This window comes from Cervus canadensis, chromosome 10 (assembly GCF_019320065.1).
Source record: "Cervus canadensis isolate Bull #8, Minnesota chromosome 10, ASM1932006v1, whole genome shotgun sequence".
In the NCBI taxonomy this organism is placed as follows: Eukaryota; Metazoa; Chordata; class Mammalia; order Artiodactyla; family Cervidae; genus Cervus; species Cervus canadensis.
In genome coordinates this window covers 81658256-81682847 of record NC_057395.1, presented here as the reverse complement: position 1 = coordinate 81682847, position 24592 = coordinate 81658256, and the positions used below count along the sequence as shown (strand labels likewise).

The 24592-nt window shown below is 48.8% G+C and overlaps 1 protein-coding gene across 1 annotated transcript; it reads left to right on the top strand.

Moving 5' to 3' along the window:
* Positions 1 to 781: 781 nt before the first annotated feature.
* LOC122448951 (histone-lysine N-methyltransferase PRDM9-like) lies at positions 782 to 20477 on the top strand. Its single transcript, XM_043480606.1, has 15 exons — positions 782 to 850; positions 1253 to 1376; positions 1684 to 1791; positions 5933 to 5982; positions 7720 to 7876; positions 8705 to 8806; positions 9020 to 9291; positions 10367 to 10434; positions 11504 to 11697; positions 14135 to 14591; positions 14644 to 14870; positions 16008 to 16166; positions 17868 to 17999; positions 19600 to 19676; positions 20451 to 20477. The coding sequence occupies exons 1-15, from the start codon at positions 782 to 784 to the stop codon at positions 20475 to 20477; spliced, it is 2223 nt and encodes a 740-aa protein (XP_043336541.1).
* Positions 20478 to 24592: the final 4115 nt, after the last annotated feature.

The window sequence follows — 24592 nt, the reverse complement described above, 5'->3', positions numbered from 1 at the left end:
ACCTTCAAATACCTAGATTAACCCCAGTTCCCATCAGCCTGAGGCACCCTAAAAAATACCACCTGCAGAGACACCAAATTTCCTCAACCTCGGAGACCCTGAATCCCTCTGACTGGGAGCTCTTAAAACTCTTCCTCCTCAAGACCCTAACTGTCCTGCCTGTCGGAGACTTAAAGTCACTTAATAAGAAATCCCCGATTTCCTCAGCTTCACAGATCCCAAGTTTCCTCACCCTGCGCATTCTACATCAGCCAAAAGATCCCGAGTTCCCTCTGTCTGAGGACCCCAGTTACTTCAGCCACTGGGACCCAGATCTCCTCAAGCCTAGTGACTTGTCCCTTAGACGTAGAACCTACGTTATGCCCAGATTTTTCTGAGTCTCCAGGAGGAGATCCTCAAAACCCTTATTGGAGAAACATTCCCTCTGCTGCACTGGAACAGAGCCCTGATTTCAGCCAGACCCCAGTCCAACAGTTAGGGGTTTCCGGGTCTCCTCAAGAATCCCTCCGTCACCCACAGACACATCCCTCCCAGTGCCTTCCCTCAGAGGGGCTGAATTGTAGGGGAACGAAAGAAACCAAATCTAGTTCACTTTAGGCTGGTCTGTCATATCTAGTCAGGATCCGTCCATCCCACGAATACCCTCACCCCGACTTTCCCCTCACCTTCCTGCCCTGGACACTCCACCGAAGGAAGACACACCAGGCTCTGGACACTGGTCTGGGCTATCTCAGCACCTTCTTCTTCCACAGGCACCTTGGCCTTGAGCACTCCAATGGCCATGAGGCCGAACAGGTCTCCAGAGGAGAGCACTGAGGGAGATGCCAGGAGAACAGTGTGGAAGCCCAAGGTGAGAACTGGAGGTGGCAAAGCTGGGCTCTAAGCCAGCTCTATAGGAAGGACATGGTGCTGGTCCCTGAAGCACCACAGACTGCTTGCCTGGGCAGCTGAGTGAACTTCCCTGTGACCATACACAGGATGGGAATGCCTGGTCCTGTCTGAGATGGTGGGGTGGAGTGGGACAAAACAGGACACTAGCTTCATCAACTGCCCTGTGTCCAGGGAGAGTTAGGAAAATGCTCAGTTTGTTCAGTTAAACAGGACACAGTCGGGAAGGAAAGTCTTCATCCCTGTCTCACAGACCATCCAGTAGCTTCAGGCTACTCCCTGCACAGAAGGTGGAGGAGAAGGCTCAGCTCTAAGGTCTGACTTAGATTAGTAAATCACTGATGAAATCTATTATTTTCCTTAGGACAAAGATGCTTTCAAAGACATCTCCGTATACTTCTCCAAGGAAGAATGGGAAGAGATGGGAGAATGGGAAAAAATCCGATATAAGAATATGAAAAGGAACTACGAAGCGCTGATTGCTATAGGTAACAGGAAGTGCTGGGTTCCTGTGAGCCTGGGAAACATGAAGCAGGTCTTCACCCTCAGTGTTCACTTGGCCTGCTCTTAGGTGGCTTCATCTGCTCACAATTCCCTTTTGTGTGGAGACTAACCTGGAGGAAATGTTTACAGTTTTGTACCAGAGGGAGGTTGACCCTGCAGTGCAGAACTCACCTCTTGCCTTATTCTAGATTCCCCCAGCCCATCCTACAGATTTCCCTGACTTTGTGACACTTCCCATTGCTTCTATGCTTTGTTTCTCCTTCTTAGAACAAATATTTTGCTTCTTTCCAGGTTTCAGAGCCACTCAACCGGATTTCATGCATCACCGCAGGCAGGTCATCAAACCCCAGGTAGATGACCCTGAGGATTCTGATGAAGAATGGACACCAAGGCAGCAAGGTGAGAGGCCAGGAGGATTTGGAGGTGTCTTCGTGAAACCAGCCTGGGCTTAGGTCTCAACTACATCTCCGCCAGTAGTACGGAAAACATAATTTTCAGCATTCCGAAGTGGTTGTGGCTGAATATTGACATTAGCCTGAATGAAGATGAATGTATAGGTTTTCCAGTGTAATTCTCAAAAGTTTTATGGTTAAAATTTATCATTCTTTTTAAAAAGAATTATTTTTGCTAAACATTCTTAGTGAAAGGCAGTTAAAGAAAGCTTAGAAATAAATTCACCAAACAGATTTAATACTAATCTCATTGGTTATTGGATTAAATCTCTTCAAAGAGGAAATGATTAACATATTATGTCAAGATATATTATTTATGTTATGTATATAAAACAAAACCCATGATCTTCTTACCCTAAGGTTAAACTAATTCTTTATTTTGATTCTGGAAAGTGTTTGAGAGAACTATTTATTCTCCATGATATTTCCCACATTGCACTGACCAGAGATGGCATCAGGTAAATAAAATGAAGTACACTTATTATAAAATAGAAGTGAGCAGCTCACTTCCTCTTCTGCTGCTGAAACAGTTTAGAAGAGTTAATCTGCCTAGACTGGAGAAGACAATTTAGATAGTTCTATGATTCTCCATCTATGGATTTCTGTTCTCCCAGATTTTTAAAAATTATTTATTTAGTTTTGGCTGCACTGGGTCTTCATTGCTGTCCATGGGCTTTCTCTGGTTGCGGTGAGTGTCTTCTCATTGCAGAGCACATGCAGGCTCTGTAGTTTGTGACACACAGGCTCAGCTGCCCCGCACAAAGTGGAATCTTCCTGGACCAGCCATCGAACCTGTGTCCTCTGCATTGGTAGGCAGATTCTCATCCACTGTGCACCAGGGAAGAACCTCTCTTCCCTTAGGTTATTAAAACTAGTGAAAGGGACATGAAAACAAACATTTGGTTGTCTGCAAAGGTTTTGACATAAGGAGAGATTCTTCATAGGGAATACATACGCCTCGGTTCACCATACACCTGCACGTCTTTATTTACCTTTTTAACAATTTCTGAGTGTATGGCACACTGTTGCTAACTATGTGCACGTTAGTGTTAGTGGCCATAGTGCTAATGGCTCAGTCATGTCTGACTCTGCCTACCCATAGACTGTAGCCCATCAGGCTCCTCTGTCCATGGGATTCTCTAGGCAAGAATCCTGGAGTGGGTTGCCATCTCCTGCTCCAGGTGATCTTCCCAACACAGGAACTGGGCCTGCATCTGCTGCATCTCCTGCATTGCAGGTGGATTTTTTACCGCTGAGCCACCAGGGATATATATACACATTGCTGTACAACAAATCTGTAGAAATGTTACATCTTGCGTGACTGAAGCCCTAACCCACTGAGTAACAATTCTCCAATCCTTCCTCCTCACAGCCCTTGGCAACCACGATTTTATTTTCTGTTTCCATGGATTTAATTAATTTAGATATCTCATAGAAGTGGAATCGGGCAATATTTGTCTTTTTTGATTGGTTCATTTCACTTAGTAAAATATCATCAAGGCCCATCCATGATGTAGCATGTGACAGAATTCTTTTTTAAGGCTTCAAAACATTCCATTGTGTGCATGTGGATATAAGAGCTATAACATATATCTTATATATAATCTTTATCTTTTATCCACCAATGAACATTTAGGTTGCTTACACATCTTGCCCATTGGGAATAATGCGGCAGTGACCGTACATGTGCCCACTATTTAGTCAATATCTTGCTTTCAATTCTTTATGGAAATACACTCTTGAGTGGGATTGCTAGATCATACAGCAGTTCTAACTTTCTGTGGAAACTCCATACTGTTTTCTAGAAAGCTTGCAACATTTTACATTGCCAACAATAGTGTATAAGGGTTCCAATTTCTCCATATCCTTACCAAGCTTGCTATTGTCTTCTTATACATATTGCCCATCACAGAAGGTTTCACTTTGTATTTCCCTATTGATTAGTAATATTGAGCATCTTTTCATATGTTTGTTGGCCATTTGTGTATTTTCTCTGGAGAAATGTCTATTCAATTCCTTTTCTCACTGTTAGTCATCTCAGACTGCCATAACAAAACAGACTGCATTCCTTAAACCACAGAAATTTGTTTTCTTACAATGCTGGAGAATGAATTTGATATCAAGGTGCCATCATGGTCAATCAGGTTCTCTTCCTGGCTTGTAGGTAGCCATCATACTAGTGTATGCTTAGTAACCCCTTATCAGATGCATATTTTACAAATATTTTCTACCATCCTATAGGTGGCCTTTTCAACTCTGTTCAGTGTCCTTTGATGCACAAGGTTTTAAGATTAATCTCATTTATCTACTTTTACTTTGTTACTAATACTTGTGCACTTAGTACCATATCTAAGAAATCATTGCTGATTCAGTGTCGTGAAGCTTCACCCTTGTTGTCTTCTAAGAGTCTTATCAAGTCTTGCATTTAGGTCTTTCATCCATTCTGAATTGATTTTTCTTCAAGATGTAAGATGTTCATTATTTTGCATATGGATATTTTGTTTCCCCAGCACCATTCATTACAGGGATTAAACTTTCCCCACTATCTTGACACCCTAGATGAAGATCATTAGACCATGTATCCAAGAGTTTATTTCTGGCTGTCTATTCTGTTCCATTGATTGACATATCAGTCTTTATGCCAGCCAGCTTCCTCAGTGGCTCAGCAGGTGAAGAATCTGCCTTCAGTGCAGGAGACACAGGAGATGCGGGTTCACTCCATGGGTTAAGAAGATCCCCTGGAGAAGGAAATGGCAACTCTGTCCAGTATTCTTGCCTGAGAAATCCCCTGGACAGAGGAGCCTGGTGGGCTACAGTCCAAAAGGTCACAAAAAGTCAAGAAGACTCAGCGACTAAGCATAAATGTTTTGCCAAATCTACACTCTTTTGGTTCCTGTACCTTTGTAGTATGTTCTGAAATCAGAGGCCTCCAGCTTTGCTGTTCTTTCTAAGATTGCTTTGCCTATTTGGGGTGCTCTGAGATTCCGTGTTAACTGTTAGATGGATTTTCTATATCTGAAAAAAAATTCCATTGGGATTTTAATAGGAATTGCATTGAATCTTTAAATTGCTTTGGGTAGTATGAACAGCTTAATAATATTAAGCCTCCAAATCCATAAACATGAGACATCTATCTATTTATTTATGTCAGATTCCTTTCAGCAAAAATTTGTAGTTTTCAACATATAATTCTTTCATCTCCTTAAGTTTATTCCTAATTACTTCATTGTTTTCAATGCTATTATAAACAAGATTATTTGTCCAGTGGCTAAGACTCCACACTCCCAATGCAGATAACTTGGGTTCAGTTCCTAGTCAGGGAACTAGATCCCACATGCTGCAACAAAGACCTGGCACAAACAAATAAATAAAAATAAATATTTTTTTTAATTTAGCTCTTGATGGTGGTTTTAAAAAAATAAAAAATAAATAGGATTGTTTTCTTATTTTCCTTTGTGGAATGGTCATTCTTCGTGCATGGAAAGACATCTGAATGTTGATTTTGTACCATGCAACTTTCTGTGCAGGAATTTTGTGTGTGTGGATTTAAAGATTTTTCTGCACATAAAACCATGCCCCTGTGAACAGACATAATTTTACTTCTTTGTTTCCAAATGGAAGCCTTTTGTTTCCATTTCTAACCTAAAGCCCTGGCTAGGACTTCTAATATTATGGTGAACAGAAATGTTGATAACAGGCATCCTTGGCTTTTTTTCTTGATCTTTTTCACTGATGACTATGATGTTAGAGGTAGACTTTCAATATATGACCTTTATTACATTGCAGTCACTTCCTTCTATTTCTACAGTGTTGAGTATTTTTGTCATGAAAGACTAGTAAATTTATTAGATACTTTATGAACATCAGATGAGGAACAGATGAAGTTTTATATATTTTTTTTAATTTTAAAAATTATGTAATGCTCCCAATGGAACCATAGAAGTTGATGATACAGAATTATTTTCCATTCCTCCTTTGGTAATCATTGTCTTTGTCACTCTCTGGCTTAGAATTATGTGTCCTTAACTAGAATACCCAGAGTTTGGAAACATTTTCCAACCAAAACACCGATTCTCATCATTTATTAGGTAAACCTTCTTCGATGCCCTTCAGAGTGGAGCACAGTAAACACCAGAAGGTGAGTATTTCCCAAATCCTGTTGCCAAAATATCCTCCTCATGGATTCAGTCACAGGTGAGAACAGGAGAAAACACAGAGATCCTGGAGACGGCTGCCTTCCTTCCCTGGATCTTTAGCACACTTTCTGATATCATCACCATCTTTACAGTTAGTAAGGACAACAACAGTAGTAGGCAGTTCTGTTGTTACATTATTTTCATAATATTTCAGACGTTAAGCATTTTATGTGAATAAACTTACTTAAACCTTAAATCAATCCTACAGTACCTATAAGTAGGTATATAGCTATCACCATTATAGATCCAAAAAATGAGGTAAAAAACATTTGATTATATGCCTGAGATCACAGTATCACTGGTAGTGCAATCTAAACCCATGCACGTTCTCTAAACCCCTTACAAACTGATTAAAACTTCCATAGTTCTATGAAGCTTATTCATACATCTTTATATCATTCATCTGAGAGATGTTTTCAACCTCAGTTCTTTAGTGCTGTGCTAGGGAGGGATATGCTGAGACATCTGACTAAGGGAAGCTAAGGACATGCTGGGCAGTTTGTAGAGTGGATGGGCCAAGATGAAGAAGGAGACAGGATCCCTACCTCAGAGCCTCCCACTCCAATAAGAGGAAGCAACTCGCCACCCTGAGAAGCCTCAGGTTTATGACTGAAAAGCAACAAATAAGAAAATAACAGAAGGACTTCACATAGATTACCCACTTTTGAGTAGAAACTCACCATCTGGGCATCATTTCAAATGCTCCTTCTTGCAGGAGGAGTAACAGCTCCTCCTCTGAGCTCTAATAGGCAACTCTCCTGTTTGGAATCATTTGTTTAGCCTGCCCCTGTGTTGTGAGCTTTGGGAGGCTAGCCCACACCCATTCATTCTCAGAAGTCCAGGCCCAGCTCAAAGCCCTGAGGGCCCCCTGAATGTTTTGTGAATGAGTGACTCCACATTTAAGCATTCATCTAGGAGTAGAAAGGTCAAAGAATGCTGAAGATAGTATCTGTGAGCTAGACTTCAAATATAGATGCAGTTTAGGGAATACATTGATACCAGGGATGTACGCTCACGTTCTTACTGTATTAAATAGCTCACACACCAATTTGTTGAAGATTATTAAACTTCATGTCCACTATAATATTAAGAATTAGCCTGTATACCAATTTATGGATCAGGAAATGAGGAGAACCAGCTAGTCATACAGCCTTGTTCAAGGAGAACTGATGAGACCAGCTACTTTAATTCCAAATATTGTCTCTAGGACATGGCAACCTGCAACTTTCATCTCATTTTCTTTATTGTCTAAATGTGTTTCTGCTGATCGTCTTTTCTCTTCTTAATCTCACTGCTTTGTCACCTTATTTTCCAGATGTGTTTTGTCCCCTCTGTAATTTTCCATACTTCCTCATCCATCAAAGGGCCACTAATTAATAGAAACCCCGGAACTCTCTACGAGCCCTTACCCTCTTCTTTCCCTGACCTCCAGCTATTCTCCCTGCCTTGCTCTCACTTTTATGCAGAAAGTTGAAGGGGAAGAACCTTAAGATATGAATTCTAGTTTTGATTCACTATCCACCTAGGTCCTTTTATTACTCTCCAGTGTTCAGACCCTCCCCCCAAATCAGGTATTTCCAAGAATTGTCAAAGTATTAACTAAAGTCATGCATGTGAAAACACTTCATAAAGTCCTAAAGAACTAAAGAAATGCCTGTTGTCTTTTACTCACATGGAAGAGAATGGCCAGGGCACCATTAAGTAAGGAATCTAGTTTGAAGGAATTGCCAGGAGCAGCAAAATCGCTGAAGACAAGTGGCTCCCAGCAGGCTCAGAAACCAGTGCCCCATCACAGAAAAGCAAGGACCCCTGGACAGCACCCCAGACAAAAAGTCGGTAAGAGAAAATTTGGGGAGCTCCTCTAATTAGTTCCTTTAATCCCTGTAGAAAAACTAATAAGTATGGCCTAGGTGTGTGGCATGGACTTTGGGTAGGCATGGGTTTAAGATGGACTGATCTGAGACATGAAGTTAGCACTGGGGCCTTGGGAAAATCTTATTCATTTTCTGAGGTCCTGATTGCTATCTGTAAAGTGAAGATAAGGATACATAACTCATAGTGCTTGAAAGCCTTACATTAAATGCAAAAGTCTGACACCTACAAGTAGTTCAATAAACCCATCTCTGATGATGGGAACCGTGCTTTGTTAGTGTTTATGCCCAGACCTCTGCTCAGTGCCTTACATGTCATGTGCCCTTAGCATATATTTTCTGAGTAGATGTGTTGGTGAACTATTTCCTAAGTAGGAAGGTTGGGAAGTTAAACCTACTAACGGGAAGTGCAGGATGCTATCACTGAACTGGGCATCTGTGGTCAGTGGAGCCTCAGTATCCTGAACCAGTAGTTAAAGGGAGAAGAAACAAAGTATAGAGAAGGGACTTCCTGGGGGTGAAGTGCTTAAGGCTCCCCGCTTCCACTGCAGGAGGTGTGGGTTCCATTCCTGGTCAAGAAACTATGATCCCACAAGCCATGCAGTGTGGCCAAGAAATAAATAATGTAACATGAAAACATAAAATTACAAAAGTAAAAGTTTGAAAAATACATGTAAGAAAGTTTTAACAAAGTGTATAGATGGACAGGTAGGAGATCTCACACTTTCTGATAAAACAGGGACTAACTCCCCAGACCCCGCCAGCCTTGCTTAGCTTCTGTTCTCCATCTTAGAACTCAGAAGAAAGGAGACTGGAGTGAAGAGGTACAGTTTACGAGAAAGAAAGGGCCACGTGTACCAAGAGGTCAGCGAGCCCCAGGATGATGACTACCTCTGTGAGTGACCCTGTTGGCCCACTCACGGAGAAGGGGCTACGAGGCCTTGGTCCACTAACCTCACCTCACCATTTGGTCCCCCGGCCATCCCCTTCCTCTATGACTTGGGGTGCAGGATCAAGGCCAAATGCCATGAATGCCCCAGTTCCTTCTGAAGGGCGTTACGACCAGCAACATCACGATACCTCCTCTCATCCCTGTTCTCACCTCCAGATTGTGAGGAGTGTCAGAACTTCTTCATCGACAGCTGTGCTGCCCATGGGCCCCCAACCTTTGTAAAGGACTGTGCAGTGGGAAAGGGGCATGCCAACCGCTCAGCCCTCACGCTGCCCCCTGGGTTAAGCATCAGACTGTCGGGCATCCCTGACGCTGGGCTTGGAGTGTGGAACGAGGCGTCCGATCTGCCGCTGGGCCTGCACTTTGGCCCCTATGAGGGCAAGATCACAGACAATGAAGAGGCCGCCAAGAGTGGATACGCCTGGCAGGTGAGAAGCACCCGTTTCCCTGTCCTCTGGCCTCTAACCGCTTGTGTGTGGTGGGGGGGGTACTTCATGTCTACATGCGAGGACGCAGATGGTGATAACATGGATGGCAATGACACAGTCAGCCCTGTGTACTGTGTGCCCTGGGCGTGAACACAGGACTTCCATCTAAAGGTCAGAGGAGAGGTGGGACCACAGTGTACAGACACACAGGAGTTCCATCTAAAGGTCAGAAGAGAGGTGGGAACACAGTGTACAGACACTCCGGACTTCCATCTAAAGGTCAGAAGAGAGATGGGAACACCTTGGTACACACTCACAGGACTTCTATCTAAAGGTCAGAGGAGAGGTGGGAACACAGTGTACAGACACTCCGGACTTCCATCTAAAGGTCAGAAGAGAGATGGGAACACCTTGGTACACACTCACAGGACTTCTATCTAAAGGTCAGAGGAGAGGTGGGAACACAGTGTACAGACACACAGGACCTCTATTTAAAGGTCAGTGCAGATGTGGGACCAGAGTGTACAGACACACAGGACCTCTATCTAAAGATCAGAGGAGATGCGGGACCACAGTATACAGACACTGAGGACTTCTATCCAAAGGTCAGAGGAGAGGTGGGAACACAGTGTACAGACACTCAGAACCTCTATCTAAAGGTCAGATTAGCAGTGGGACCACAGTGTACAGACACTCAGGATCTCTATCTAAAGGTCAGAGGAGAGGTGGGACCACAGTGTACAGACACTCAGGACCTCTATCTAAAGGTCAGAGGAGAGGTGGGAACACAGTGTAGAGACACTCAGGACCTCCATCTAAAGGTCAGAGGAGAGGTGGGAACACAGTGGTCCAGGCACACAGAAGTGACTCCTCCCTTGTGGAGCCCTTGCCTTCAATGAACCAAGAGACTCAGACTTGGAATGATGAGTAAGGGCTTACCGTGTGGTCCAACTGGCAGTTGAATCCATGCAGGCTCAAAAGCATCAATGACTACAGAGGGAAATAGCTCTTCTATTGCTTCCTACCGATAAAAAAAAAAAAAAAGACATCTTGTAACTCTTTTTCTGACACTCAGATAACCAAAGGGAGGAACTGCTATGAGTATGTGGATGGAAAGGACACGTCTTGGGCCAACTGGATGAGGTGAGTGCAGTGAGGCTGCAGTGTGTAGACATCAAGACTCCCTCCATCCCATGCCCCTTTCCTTCTCAACCCAGCTCCCTCAACAGCTTTCACATATTCTTTCCTCTTTTCCCTCCATATCATGTTCTTTCATTTCAAAAGACACTAGAAAGAGGGAAATAAAAATATGGCATGTGCCGTCAAGATACAAGTCTATCTGCTGAACAAAACTGGTGGACTTGAAAACAACTTGAGGAGTCTAGATTCACCAGGGACACTTTAACTGACTTAGTGGACACTTACCACACACTTTATGTTTCAGTTTAGACAGTGCACTTCGTTACTGAAGCTGATCACACAACCCATGTCCTTTTGGAGAACATACTGCATACAGACATTAGCCAATTGATTTTAGGAACAGTAACCTTATTTTTTTCTCTTTGAGTAACTACACAGCGCCAGGAAAACCTAATACAGGAGACCTTGACTCTATGTGGGCAACAACCTCCTCAGGCTTGGTTCCAGTGAGAAGTGGGCCCTGAGGCCTCAGAAGGAATGGGGGGCAGGATGGCTCTGAGTGGGGCCATTCTCTGAAGGCCTCTCCTTTCATCAGGGCAGGCAGACAGTGAACAAACAATTACTGTTCCATGTCTCAAGCTATATCAGAGCTCTCTCCAAGTGTCCATGGGAGAGGGTGGGCAAGTGAATAGGACACTGGATACACGTGGGGAGATGGGAGAAAGCCTCGGGAGAGAAGGCAGGCTGGGGTGAGTGCTGAGGACTGCGTGTTAGCCAAGGAGCACCAAGTCCTGTGGATGGAAGAGAACTTAATTCAGAGTTTAGAGGAGCTGGAGGTCACCAGCCTCACGGAGAGTCCAGGTGGAGACGAGTCTGGAACTGGGCTCCGGAAAATGGCTAATTAGGTAAGGAGAGAAAGGCATGGGAATTCACATGGCCTGGTCGAAGGTGTGAATAGAAGGTCCACATGAGGGGCGGCCTCGGGGGCGGAAGGCAAGGAGCTGGGCATGGTCGGAGAGTGGAGGGCACTCATCACTTGAGGTTTCTTTCCCGTTCCCGGCCTCGCCCCCAGGTATGTGAACTGTGCCCGGGACGATGAGGAGCAGAACCTGGTGGCCTTCCAGTATCACGGGCAGATCTTCTACCGAACCTGCCAGGTGGTCAGGCCGGGCTGTGAGCTGCTGGTCTGGTACGGGGACGAGTATGGTCAGGACCTTGGCATCAAGCGGAACAGCAGGGGGAAGAGTGAGCTCGCGACCAGGAGAGGTGAGTGTCAGCCCTCTTCCAGCACCCCACCCCATCCTGGAAGCCTCCATGGTCCGATTTAGAAGCAGAGGACAATCCAGTCCAAAGTCAGTTGAGTTGCAAATAAAATGCCTCAGTATTTGATTCTTTTCATATGATTATTAGGAAAAATTTTTATATTAAAAATGCTAGTTCTAATTTTTAATATTTCATGCAAAATAATATGTAACATCTCCTTCTGCTGAAAGGCTTAGGAGCAAAAGGCAAGTTTTCTAGCACCTACCAGCTCTCTGCCCTTTATCTCTTTCTTCCTTAATTTCTCCCATTATTTTTTTTTAAACTAAAATAAAGACATTTTATTTTAAAATATTTATAGGGCAAAGATATTTTAAGAGTCACACTAGGAAATTTATGAATGACATCTGCCAATTTAAAGAAAGTAAGTGGAATTCCTTAGTCATCAGTATTTTTTTAATTAATTAATTTATTTATTTATTTCATTTATTTTTATTAGTTGGAGGCTAATTACTTTACAATATTATAGTGGTTTTTGTCATACATTGACATGAATTAGCCATGGATTTACATGTATTCCCCATCCCGATCCCCCTTCCCACCTCCCTCTCAACCAGATCCCTCTGGGTCTTCTCATTGCACCCGGCCTGAGCACTTGTCTCATGCATCCAGCCTGGGCTGGTGATCTGTTTCACCCTAGATAATATACATGTCTCAATGCTGTTCTCTTGAAACATCCCACCCTCGCCTTCTCCCACAGAGTCCAAAAGTATGTTCTGTACATCCGACTCTTTTTCTGTTTTGCATATAGGGTTATCATTACCATCTTCCTAAATTCCATATATATGTGTTAGTATACTGTAATGGCCTTTATCTTTCCGCCTTACTTCACTCTGTATAATGGGCTCCAGTTTCATCCGTCTCATTAGAACTGATTCAGATGAATTCTTTTTAATGGCTGAGTAACATTCCATGGTGTATATGTACCACAGCTTCCTTATCCATTCGTCTGCTGATGGGCATCTAGGTTGCTTCCATGTCCTGGCTATTATAAACAGTGCTGCGATGAACATTGGGGTGCACACATGTGCAGTGATGTGCATTCAGTTACTGTTCCAGTCTGTTGTCATGTGAGTTCACACTCTGTGCCAGACAGGGCTCCACGCACCGAAACAGACAGAACCACTGCCCTGGGGCAGCAGGGGCTTCATACCAGACAGGGGCTGGTGCTCTGAGGAAAACCAGCGCAGGGAGCGTGCCTCGGGTCAGCGTGAGCAGAGGGTGGGGTGTGGTGCAGGACGGTGCGGCAGGGTCTCTGCAGAGATAACACCTGCGGGGAAGGATTCCAGGCAGGGGAGCAACCAGTGCCTCAGACCCAGGGCCGGGAAGAGAGGCCATGCCAGGGGTCGCAGGAGTAAGCACAGAGGGAGAGGAAGGAGGCTGGATGGGGCACGGAAGCCTCAGGGCCTGTGTCCACGTGCAGGCCCCAGGGGCCTTCCTGGGTAACACAGAACAACCGCGAGGCTTTCAGCTGCAAGCGGCATGTTCTCTGTGCTAAGACGATACTTTGGTTCACTTTTGGGAAGAGACAGCAGCGGGGAGTCCTCTCAGAGGTCAGTTCATTGCCAGACATGAGGGGAGAGTGGGCTGGCTGAAGATGCTTGGGACTGAGGGTGTGAAGAATCTGGCTGGAGATGTATTTTTAAACAGGGCTTCCTAGTGCATGCTAAGTGGACTAAGCCTGAATGAAATAAATGAGGTATGAATACTGCTGAAGCTTGAGAAAGGATATGCCTTTATTTTATGATTTATGGGAAACTGAGAGAGGAGCAATTTGTGAACCAACTGGGGCAGCAGGAGCCAGAGACCTGTGGTCAGTGGGACCTGGGCCGCTCAGTCTCATCCAGTCTCAAACCCACTTCCTGCAGAGATCGGCACAAAGGCTGCTCTTTGAACAAGGAGCCACAAAGTCAGATTTACCCACACCTGCTCTAACCACCCCCTGTGCTGCCTCCCATATGCAGAGAGCTCCAGGCCAGGCACCCCTAACTTAACAGACCCTTTACCCTCACAGGAAGCCTCTCAGGAGATTCCACCTAAGTCATCAAGTCTTATCTCTCAGTAGGGTAAATACCTGTGGCCACTGTGATGTAACTTTTCAGATAACTACAAGCAGGGAAAGTCCCTGTGATCCAACTCTATCAGGAGAGACACTGCCTCTGATGCTGCTGGAAGGTCCCTATCTGGGTGATATGTAGAAAAGGCCCTTGACACAAGCTTCCTGGATTTCTGTAGATGTAGAGAATAAGAGTGGAATGGAAAAGTGGACTGTAAAGACATTTGATGGGAGACAAATCGTGCACTGTCAACACTTAGATGATTACTGGCGAGGGCCTGACCATGGCAAACCAGCTACCTGACCAAAAGCTTCCTCTTTCCGCAGAACTGAAGCCCAAGATCCACCCATGTGCCTCCTGCTCTCTGGCCTTCTCCAGTCAGAAATTCCTCAGCCAACACACCCAACGCAGTCATCCCTCTCAGACCCTCCTGAGACCATCTGAAAGAGACCTCCTCCAACCAGAGGATCCCTGCCCAGGCAATCAAAATCAGCGATATTCAGATCCGCACAGCCCGAGCGAAAAACCTGAGGGCCGGGAGGCCAAGGACAGGCCCCAACCTTTGCTTAAAAGCGTAAGGCTGAAGAGGATTTCAAGGGTCTCTGCCTACTCACCCAGAGTAGAAATGGGGGGTTCTGGGGTGCATGAGAGAATGAAAGACGAGCCCAGCACAAGCCAGAAACTGAATCCAGAGGACACAGGCACATTGCTCACGGGGGCAGGGGTCTCAGGGATTATGAGGTTCACGTACGGAGAGTGTGGGCAAGGCTCCAAGGACAGGTCTCAGCACACACGAGAGGACACACACAGGGGAGAAGCCCAAGTCTCAGAACTTCAACCTCATCACACACCAGAGGACACACACAGGGGAGAAGCCCTATGTTTGCGGGGAGTGTGGGCGAAGCTTCAGTCAGAAGTCCGTCCTCGTCAGACACCAGAGGACACACACAGGGGAGAAGCCCTATGTTTGCAGGGAGTGTAGGCAAAGCTTCAGTCAGAAGTCCGTCCTCATCATACACCAGAGGACACACACAGGGGAAAAGCCCTATGTTTGCAGGGACTGTGGGAGAAGCTTCAATGATAAGTCAAATCTCATCTCACATGAGAGGACACACACAGGGGAGAAGCCCCATGTTTGCAGGGAGTGTGGGCGAAGATTCAGTCAGAAGGCCCATCTCATCATCCACCAGAGGACACACACAGGGGAGAAGCCCTATGTTTGCAGGGACTGTGGGCGAAGCTTCAATGATAAGTCAAATCTCATCTCACACGAGAGGACACACACAGGGGAGAAGCCCCATGTTTGCAGGGAGTGTGGGCGAAGATTCAGTCAGAAGGCCCATCTCATCATCCACCAGAGGACACACACAGGGGAGAAGCCCTATGTGTGCGGGGAGTGTGGGCGAAGCTTCAGTCAGAAGTCCGTCCTCATCAGACACCAGACGACACACACAGGGGAGAAGCCCTATGTTTGCAGGGAGTGTGAGTGAGTCATGACCTACAACCCACACCTTAGCCACAGGAGGATTACTGCAGCCACCCCATGCCTCAGCTCTAAGGGGGCCTCAGAGGAGGCTTGTGACCCGTTACTGTCCCCAGGAGTATGAGGAGAGACTTCCCAGGTGGTCCAGTGGCCAAGACTCCAATGCAGAGACCCACGTTCAATCCCTGATTGGGGAACTAGCTCCCACAGGCTGCAACTAAGACACAGCACAGCCGAATAAATAAATATATGATAAATATTTTAAAGAAAGAGTGTGATAAGCACAGAATTACTTGATTAAATAGACCTTCCACTTTCGTGACAGGAGAGGAGGTAGATAAACAGCAGAGGGTTTCTTAAGTGTTCTGGAGATGTTCATGCCAATTGCCTTCGTGGTATTTTAGGTCTCCTTTTCTAATAAATTTTGTCTCCAAACAAATCTGAAGCCCAGACTATGTACTCATTCCCCCCTTATCACTGACAGCAGTGGGGTCCAGTCATAGCTGAACCCCGGGGAAGGCATAATTCTGGAGCCAAGTCAGTTAGGTCACTGGACAGTCAATCCTGGGTCCAAGGAGAGGAATGCAGAGTGGAGTCAGACTCACCAGAGAAGGGAATTCCTTGGCCTCCTGGGAAGTGCGGCCTCTCCTCCTTATAGACCTCGGCTCTCCTTTGGCCTCTCCTGGTGGCCCTCTGGTTCCCTCTGACTTCTGTAGCCGCAAAGGTGAAGGCCACGTGCACGTGTGTGTGTGAGCGCGCGCGCCTGACTCAGCATGGTCCGTCTGGTCTCTGCCGCTCCTTCGGGGTCATCACAGCATCTGGACTCCAGATGCGACCACAAGGGTCCAGTTCTCAGCCCTGCCCCCAGCAGCTGCGTGAGCTGGGGCAAGATGCTGAACCTCTCTGTGTCTCTAATCTCACTGTGATACAAGGTGGGAGCACCAGCATTTTGGTCTGATGCGTAAGCACAGGCGGAATCTGGCAGAGGCTAGCTGAGAACGCAAGCCCCACCTTTGCTGTCTTTTGTGTTTTTTTCTTTAATATTTTTTATTTTTTTAATAGAAGGATAATTGCTTTACAGAATTTGTTTTCTGCATGTCCCTCAGCCCCCACAACTTCCAGGTCTTCAGAGCTAGACGAGGAAGGGGCCGTTTAGGCACTGGGCTGCCCTGATGAGGGGGTGTGAGGTCAGGGGTGCTAAGGGAGGCCGACCTCCCTTCCCTCCCCTGCCGTTCCTGCTGAGCTGGGCAGCCCCAGAGCCCGTCCACAGACAGGCAGTCCCCACATTCGTCCCCCTGCCGAGAACAGAGCCTGGAGCCGCGTTTGCATGAAATCCCTGACCGTCCCCCATCCTACCCCCACACGGAGGGTCCTTGAAGACCACACCGCGGCTTCTCTCTGCATGGGCCTCGTACCTGTGCCGGTGCGCTCTGGGCAACGCTGTCGCGACCCTGAAATTCTTAACCATGGAATACTTCATCCTTACACTTCCCTTTCATGAGTGAAGTCTGATGGGCCCCGGGGTGAGCTATGAGCAGAGCAGATGCACACACAGCACGGGTCCTGGGGTGACCAGGTTGCACAAGGGGACAAAATGGACACAAAGCCCCCCCCCCCACCCTGGGTGAGTGAGGGTGGGGACAGCACCAGGAAGCCACGCTTGCCTAGACCCGGAACCGAGCTCCGACACAGAGAGGAGGCAATGGGGTTCTTAAGGTCGACCACACCCTCCCCTCTGTGAATGACCTCTGCCCTGGCCTGGTCCTTCCAGAAGGGGCTCAGGAGGCTGAAGTCCGCCAGGCCACCAGAAGACACCAAGGGGAGAGTAGGCCACAGGGCGGGGGGCGGAGGGTGTGAAGTCCAGGACTCGGGGCAACGGCCCTCAGTTCCCTCCATGTGCCAGGCTTGTGAAGCATCTCTACATGAACCACGTCAGTGATAACCACCCACTATTATTTTCTGGTTTCTATGCTTTCTTAAAGGAAAGTGTTTGTCTGTGGTTTGGCTTCCCTACAGGAAGGGAAGCCACGTAAACTCCCCATCTTCTATGACTTCAGGCCGGGGCCACGATAGGGAGATTTAGGGGTGGTGTAGGCAGAGGGGCTTCAACTGAAAAACGGTGGGGATCCAGAAACCTGCAGGGGCTTCTCACCTGCACCTCCGACCAGAGCTGGGCCTGGAATCCCCTGGAAGGCTGAGCAGGTCAAACCTTCTCCCTCCCCTCCCCTCCGCTCCCCTCCCCTCAAAAAGCTGACTCCTGGGGCCAGCCCACAACACCCCCAAATTCCCCATCACCCAAGCCCCACACAGGCCCTCCCTCACAGATGTGGGATTACCTGGATGGTGGCACAGATGGTGTGTGACCCCAGAGCTGGGGGTCTCAGCTGACCTTGACAAAGGGGGTGGATGCTTTACACAGCCTCCCAGCCCAGGGAGCTGCCAGCAGCCACAAGCCATGATCTGAAGCGGAGCTGGGAGATGGGGAGTGGGGATGCGAGCTCTCTGAGGTCCCATGCTGTCCCAGGACAGTGGCCAGGCCCCGCCTGACACCGTGACTGCCCTGCACGGTCACACAGGACACCAGCAGTCACGGGACGGACAGCCAGCTGCCTCCGCCGCACGCTCCACCCTGACCAAGGTGGCCCCGTGGCTGTACCAGCCCCACCTGCGCGCGGCTCTGCTAGGCTGCCGGGGCTCGGGGACCCTGGGTGAGTCGGTGAGGGCAGAGCTCCAGAGGCCAAGCCTGTCTTCAGCCACCAGACCTGCCCTACTTACTGGACTCATGCGCCCAGCCAGTATCTGAAGCCAAGATGCCTTTGGGAGAATGACTCCACAGACGCTGACCTCAGAGCTCAGACTCCTGAAAACTTACTAAACAGATTATTTACAGTTTTTTTTTAAATAGGATGTTGGCAGGAAGCGGGGAGGGGAATGACTCCCTTGGTGGTGCTGTAGTTAAAAATCCACCTGCCAATGCAGGAGACACCGGTTCAATCCCTGATCTGGGAAGACCCCACGTGCCGTGGAGCAACTAAGTCCGTTCACAACAACTGCAGCCCAAGAGCCTAGAGCCCCTGCTTCCCAACCACAGCAGCCACCACAGGGAGAAGTTCAGCGCAGAAACGAGAGAGCAGCCCCCACGCCGGACAGCCAGAGAAAAGCCCGCAGAGCAGCGAAGACCCAGCAAGCCGAAAATAAATAAATAACCTTGCTTTAAGTAGGAGATCGCAGCATTCTCTGCTGACCAGAGCCTAGGACTCTGAGCTCCCTACACAGGGGGCCACGTTCAATCCCTGGTCAGGGGACTAGATCCCACATGCTGCAACTGAAGGCCCTGCATGCCACAGCTAAGACCCAGCGCAGCCAATTAAATGAATACTTAAAAGTAGGAGGCTGTTCATCTGTCACCATAGAAAACTGCAACATTTTAGGAAAAGAAAAAACAAAAGATCTTATTTTGCAAGTGCTCATGGTTGATTGCAAAAATTTTCTCATGATATGCAGCTGTTTAAAAAAAAAAGAAATTTAGAAAATACAGAAACTAAAATCCACCCATAAATGTGTGGGGAGCATCAATTACTGCAGCATCCGGCCACCACACACGGGAACACACGTCCGTGTTTTTCCTCTACAAAGAGGCTTTCAGCCTCCACCCCTCTTCCTACCGGCCTCTGCTCTGCTCACCAAGAAGACTGCGCTTTGGCCTCATGACCGGGGGGTTTCTGTTGAACTCAGGGAGGCGGAGGAGCAGGGCTGTGTGGTTGGGGGCACCGTCTGGCCTGCAGTGAGGAGAGAAGCGCGAGTACTCCGCCTCTGGGTCCAGTAACTCCAGGGGCCTCGGGGAGCCGCCCGGGAAGAAGCCTCTCAAACACCTTCCCTGCAGTCTCCACAGTTACAGCACGTCCCATGTATCGGGGTTCAGCTGTGGGTTAACAAGTCCTCTCTTGTTGGACAGAAAAGTGTTTCCACAGAGAATCTGCCTGGATCTTGGCCTTGGTTGGTACAGATGTAACAGGCAGTACGTTCAGGGCTCAGGGAAGTTACTCCTCAAGCTCTCTGGGTTTAGGGCTACAGCACCTCCTCACCTACACCGCTTCCACGGTCATGGAGCCTTCTCTTCCAGAGGAAGGTGTTTGGCAACATCAGCCACAAAGACACATACTGAAGAGGAGCAAGGCCACGGCAGGCAGGGCTGGGTGTTCCTGGGGGAGCAGAGAGGCCTTGGACACTCCATGCTGGACACCTGCCCCACCGGCTTCTCCTCCTTCTCGCTGGGCATGCAGCTTTCACCTGCTGGGTGCCCGCCAGTGAGGGGCTCCCAAGACACCAAGCTGGGGTTGGCGATGGGGGAGCTGGATGCCAGGGAACCCGAGACCCTGCAGCAGGTCAGTGCACTGTGGACGAGGGATGGCCTCACTGAATGGTTAGGCCCTGTGCATTCAGGACACGCTCTCTGGACCCCAGGTGGAGGTGCTGCTGCCCCCAGGGCCCACCTGGGTCTTAGGAGGTGGAAGAGAGACCGGGTTGTCCTTCCCACCTCCTGCCCAGAGAATGACAAAGGCCAGTTCCCAAAAGTCAGAACAGGGTGGGCAGAGTGAGTCTTGGGTCTCACAGGGTCCCTGTGAAGAGGTGTTCACTGCACCCTGGATCCTTCTTAGGGCTGGTCCTCCTTCTGTGTTGTCTAAACACCAAATCTCACAAGGACGAGGCAGTCCAGGTGCCCACAGCATCACTTGCCCAGGGGCTGAACCCTCCTTATTTATTATGGGCAGGGAGACAGGGTGGCTGGTGTGATGCTCCCCTGGACCAGAGAGGAGACCCCCCAGGCTGTTTCTCTTCTACTCATGAGACCCAGATGGGCACTGAGGGCAGAGCACCTCCACCGGGGTCTGGAGAGGGTGTCCTGAATGGACAGGGCCTATCTGTCCAGTGTGTCTTCAGGGGGTACAGGCAAGAGGGGCACTAACTCCTTTCTAAATATTTCAGACAACCACTGAGTTCCTTTTGGTTTTTGGTTTCAGATCTTTTTATATGGTCCATTTTCAGAGTCTTTATTGAATCTGTTACAATATTGCTTCCATTTTATTTTTTTATTTTTTGACTGCAAGGCATGTGGGATTGTTACCAAGTCCAAGCTCACTCTGCATGCCTCACAACAGGCCGATAAATCAGAGGCGAGGTACTGAGGCAAGGAATATGACTTTACTTGGAAAGCCAGCAGATTGAGAAGATAGCAAACTAATATCTCCAAGAAACCATCTTGTCAGGGTCTGGATGCCAGTGTCTTTTATAAAACACAGAGCTGAGAGGTGATGAAATACAGTAAAAAGGCCATTAATCTGGCAAATATCTCCTGGAGTGGCCAGTCTCGGGAGGAGATGTGTTACTTTCTCCCTCCTGTAGCCATCCACAGGTGGACAGGTCCTGGACAGAGGCAGAGGGGCGGGGTTTCCTGAGGCAGGCCATTATGTATGGACAGTATCCCTGTAGCAAACAGATCAACAGGAAGCAAAGGTTAGAGTAAAACATTCAACATGGAGTCAGATTTTGTTCTTCCCTGTAACAATTCCCCAGTGTCAGCGTCCATTCCACAATCTTATGGGAAAAGGGGTGATGAGTGTTCTAATTGTCCCACTAGTTGCATCTTTTGGGGAGTGCCCACCACTGGTGCCAGTGTGCTGAATGTTGAGATTTGTCTCTTGTTGTTCTTTGGAAAGTCTCTACTTCATATGTATAGACATAATAATATTATAATACAGGTGTTGAGAGTTGTTTTATACAGTACAAATCTTTTAGGATTTCAAAACCAGGGGGCAGCATCTAAAGTTAAGGAACTTAGCACTTTTCTGTGTGTGGGAAGATGCACCAGCCATCTCACTGAAATCATCCCCTTTGATACACACCTTACCACCTGGCAGCAGCATCCTGTCTTCTCCTTCCTGAGTTTCCTCGGGGATCACAGTGGGGAGTGGCTGCAGTCTGATGGCTGCTGGAAAGCAGGTATTCTTCTCTTTGCTGAGGTTCCTCAGAGCTCACCATGAGAAGTGGCTTCAGTTTGATAGCTTCTAGAGAGTAGGAGGGGGAACCTGGGTCCCCATTGAGATCATCTCAGCAGAGAGAGCAAGCAGGTCCTTTGACTCCAGGCAACCTTCCAACGTTCAGGGCTCAGCATTCAGCCTGCAGGATCCACATTCGTCAGCTCAGCCACCATGCTCTGCACTTAGTTGCTATGTAGCCCTGAAACCTGCACTGCAGGAGGCCCTCTAAATGTGGTGTCCTGTCCAGCAAACTCTCGGTCACACCCTCCAAGCCTGACCCAGGCTCAGCTCTGCTGAGAGGGTCTCACTGGGGACCCAGGTTCCCCCTCCTGCTCTCCCACATTCCATACCTGAGTGGGGAGAAGGCAGGGGCTGGGGACACAGTGCCTCCAAGCAGGTAGGGCAGACATTCTCCCATCATGCCTTGTGGTCCATCCATGGGAACACAGTCTAATGTCACTGTTAGCAGCAGAGGACATGTGTCCCCAGATCCGGCCCACCCTATAGGAAATGTGAGCTGTGAACACTAACACAGGAAACCCCAAGTGACCTGCTTAGGCTGGAAGACTAGTTCCTGGCATGTGAGCTGAAGTCTGAAAGTAGCTTCTCATTGGGATTAGCCTTCTCCAGACATAGCTTGGGGGCAGCAAGAGTGCAATAAGTGGCCCCCAGCTGGGGCAGCCACACAGTGCCTCTCGACAGCCCTGTGGAAACTGTGCACCAGAGTGACCAGGAGCCCACATTCACCCAGCAGATGGCTTCTGAGAGGTCCGTGACAGACTAAAGCAACCATGAGCCTGTACTCACAGCAGACAGCCTCTGAGAGGTCTGTGACAGACCAGAGTGACCACAAGCGTGTATTCACCCAGCGGACAGTCTCTGATAGGTCTGTGACAGACCAGAGTTACCACAAGCATGCATTCACCCAGCTGATGGGCTCTGAGAGGTCTATGACAGACCAGAGTGACCACAAGCATGTATTCACCCAGATGATGGCCTCTGAGAGGTCTGTGACAGGTCAGAGTGACCACGAGCCTGCACTCACCCTGCGGATAGCCTCTGAGAGGTCTGTGACAGACCAGAGTGACCACAAACCTGCATTCACACAGAGGACAGACTCTGAGAGGTCTGTGACAGGTCAGAGTGATCGCGAGCCTGCCCTCACCCAGCGGATGGCCTCTGAGAGGTCTGTGACAGGTCACAGTGACCACAAGCCTGCACTCACCCAGTGGTGAATCCTTGACTGGAGAATCCCATGGACAGAAGAGCCTGGTGGGCTACAGTCCATGGGGTCGCAAAGAGTCAGACACAACTGAACGCCTAAGCACACACATATGAAACAGAAATGGACTCAGGGACAGAGGGAACAGACTGGCGCTCTCCGAGGAGGAGGGGGCAGTGGAGGGCCAGAGTGGGAGGCTGGGGTCAGCAGATGTAGCTTTTGTGAGTAGAATGGTTAAAGACGGCACTGCTGCATAGCAGAGAACCATATTCAGTATCCAATGATGAACTATAAAAGAATATTTATAAAAAGAATGTATATGTGTGTATAAGTGTATCTCTGAGCTATGCAGCAGAAATTAACACATTGTAAACCAGCTATACTTCAAAAAAAAAAAAAAAATACTGATAAAAAAAAACACACAAAAAAACAGACACTAGCCAATTACAACAGACACTCAACCCAGGAGCACCAAGTCCCGAGCAGTCAGAACATGGACCAACCAGTCAGAAGAGGGGCCGACAGGAGACGGGGTCCCACGGCAGCCCACAGGCTGGCTAGGAGCCCTGGGCGCCGTAAGCCACAAGTGTCGCTGGAGGAAATGAGAACTCTGCCCACACGACTCCTCCTCCAGCTCTAAACAAAGCGGCTCTGCTTCCCCTGACCCCTTAACTGAGGGGCCCCGGGATGCCCTGGCTTGGTGCTGGGACCAGGAATGTACTGGTCAGACCCCAATGCAGGGGAGGTCTGTGAGGGCAGCTCTGGAGCGGGTGGGCCAGGATGAGCGCAGCAGCTCCGCCCATTCCTCGAAGATCGGACAAAACAGAGCCCAGGAGGCCGGAAAGTGTTCTAACGAAGGGCAGGCCCCACGTCGGTGCCTCCGCTCTCAGACTGAGGCCCAGCGCTGGCCCCCTGTGCCGGTCTGCAGCGCGTTCTGCACACGCCCTGATGCCTCAGCTGCTGAGCCCCAAGGAGAAGGCTTGTGATGGCAGCCATGCCCACAGGCACCAGCAGCTCTGACCATCTGGCTCCCGGCCCAACAGCGAGGTCCAGCTGAGACCAGTGGGCACGTGGTCAGCGGTGCTCCAGGGTGGGCCCCGTGTCACCAGTAAATGGCAGTGTCACGAGGCAGGCCAGCAGGACTCAGCCTGGCGGATTGCTAGACTCAGCGGGGACACACCGACCCACGAACACTCCCGGCCCTGGGTCAGGCAGAGACCCGAACAGGCAGACAACTGCAGAGAGCAGGGTCCACGGCACAGACAAGGTGCACCCATCCACAGGCAGGGAAGGGGCACCATCTCAGGGGGCGCCCTTAATCCCCCAGCTTAAGCATAAAGGCGGTAGGAGGTGGTAGGAACAGCCTTGGAGCTGCTTTTAAGTCATGCAGGGCAGGACATGCAGGTGAGTGAAGGCCAGAGGGAATGTACCATAGAAAACAGAGTGTCTGGGGAACAGACGGGCTTGGGTGGAACTGAGCTCAAGGGGGCTGGGAGTCCGGACTCAGAAACCCTGTACGCCTCTCTCCCATCTCGGCCTCCTAATCTACTTAACCCCCACTCTGCAGCCTGAGGCCGCCTGTCCTGCGCATCTCCACACTCGGACCGTCCACTCATTCACAGATATTTGCTTAGCACCTGCCTCTGGCCAGGTCGTGTTCCAGGCACGGGACAGCCTTGAGGAGACAGACAATAACCCCAGTCCTTGGGGAGCAGAAGCTCTACCAGAGGCCAGATGCACCGCTCCTGTGGCCGAGCCCCGGACTTGCCCTCCTCAGCCACCGGCCAGACCGCTGGAGCTCTGGCGTAAGATGCAGTTCTGTCTGAGCATCCCCCGTCCTCCAAGAAGGCGCCTCTCTGGACTCGCCGCCCGTCAGCCCCTGCCTCCCCGTGTCCTGTGTCCTTCTCAGCACAGACCACCATCTGAAACGGCCTCCCCGCCACCTCTGCGACCTCAGTGTACCTGGCGATCTCATGTCCTCGGTGAAGGAAGTTCCCGGCTGCCCTCACGCCCTTCCTGCTGAGTTCCCACCACAGATTCC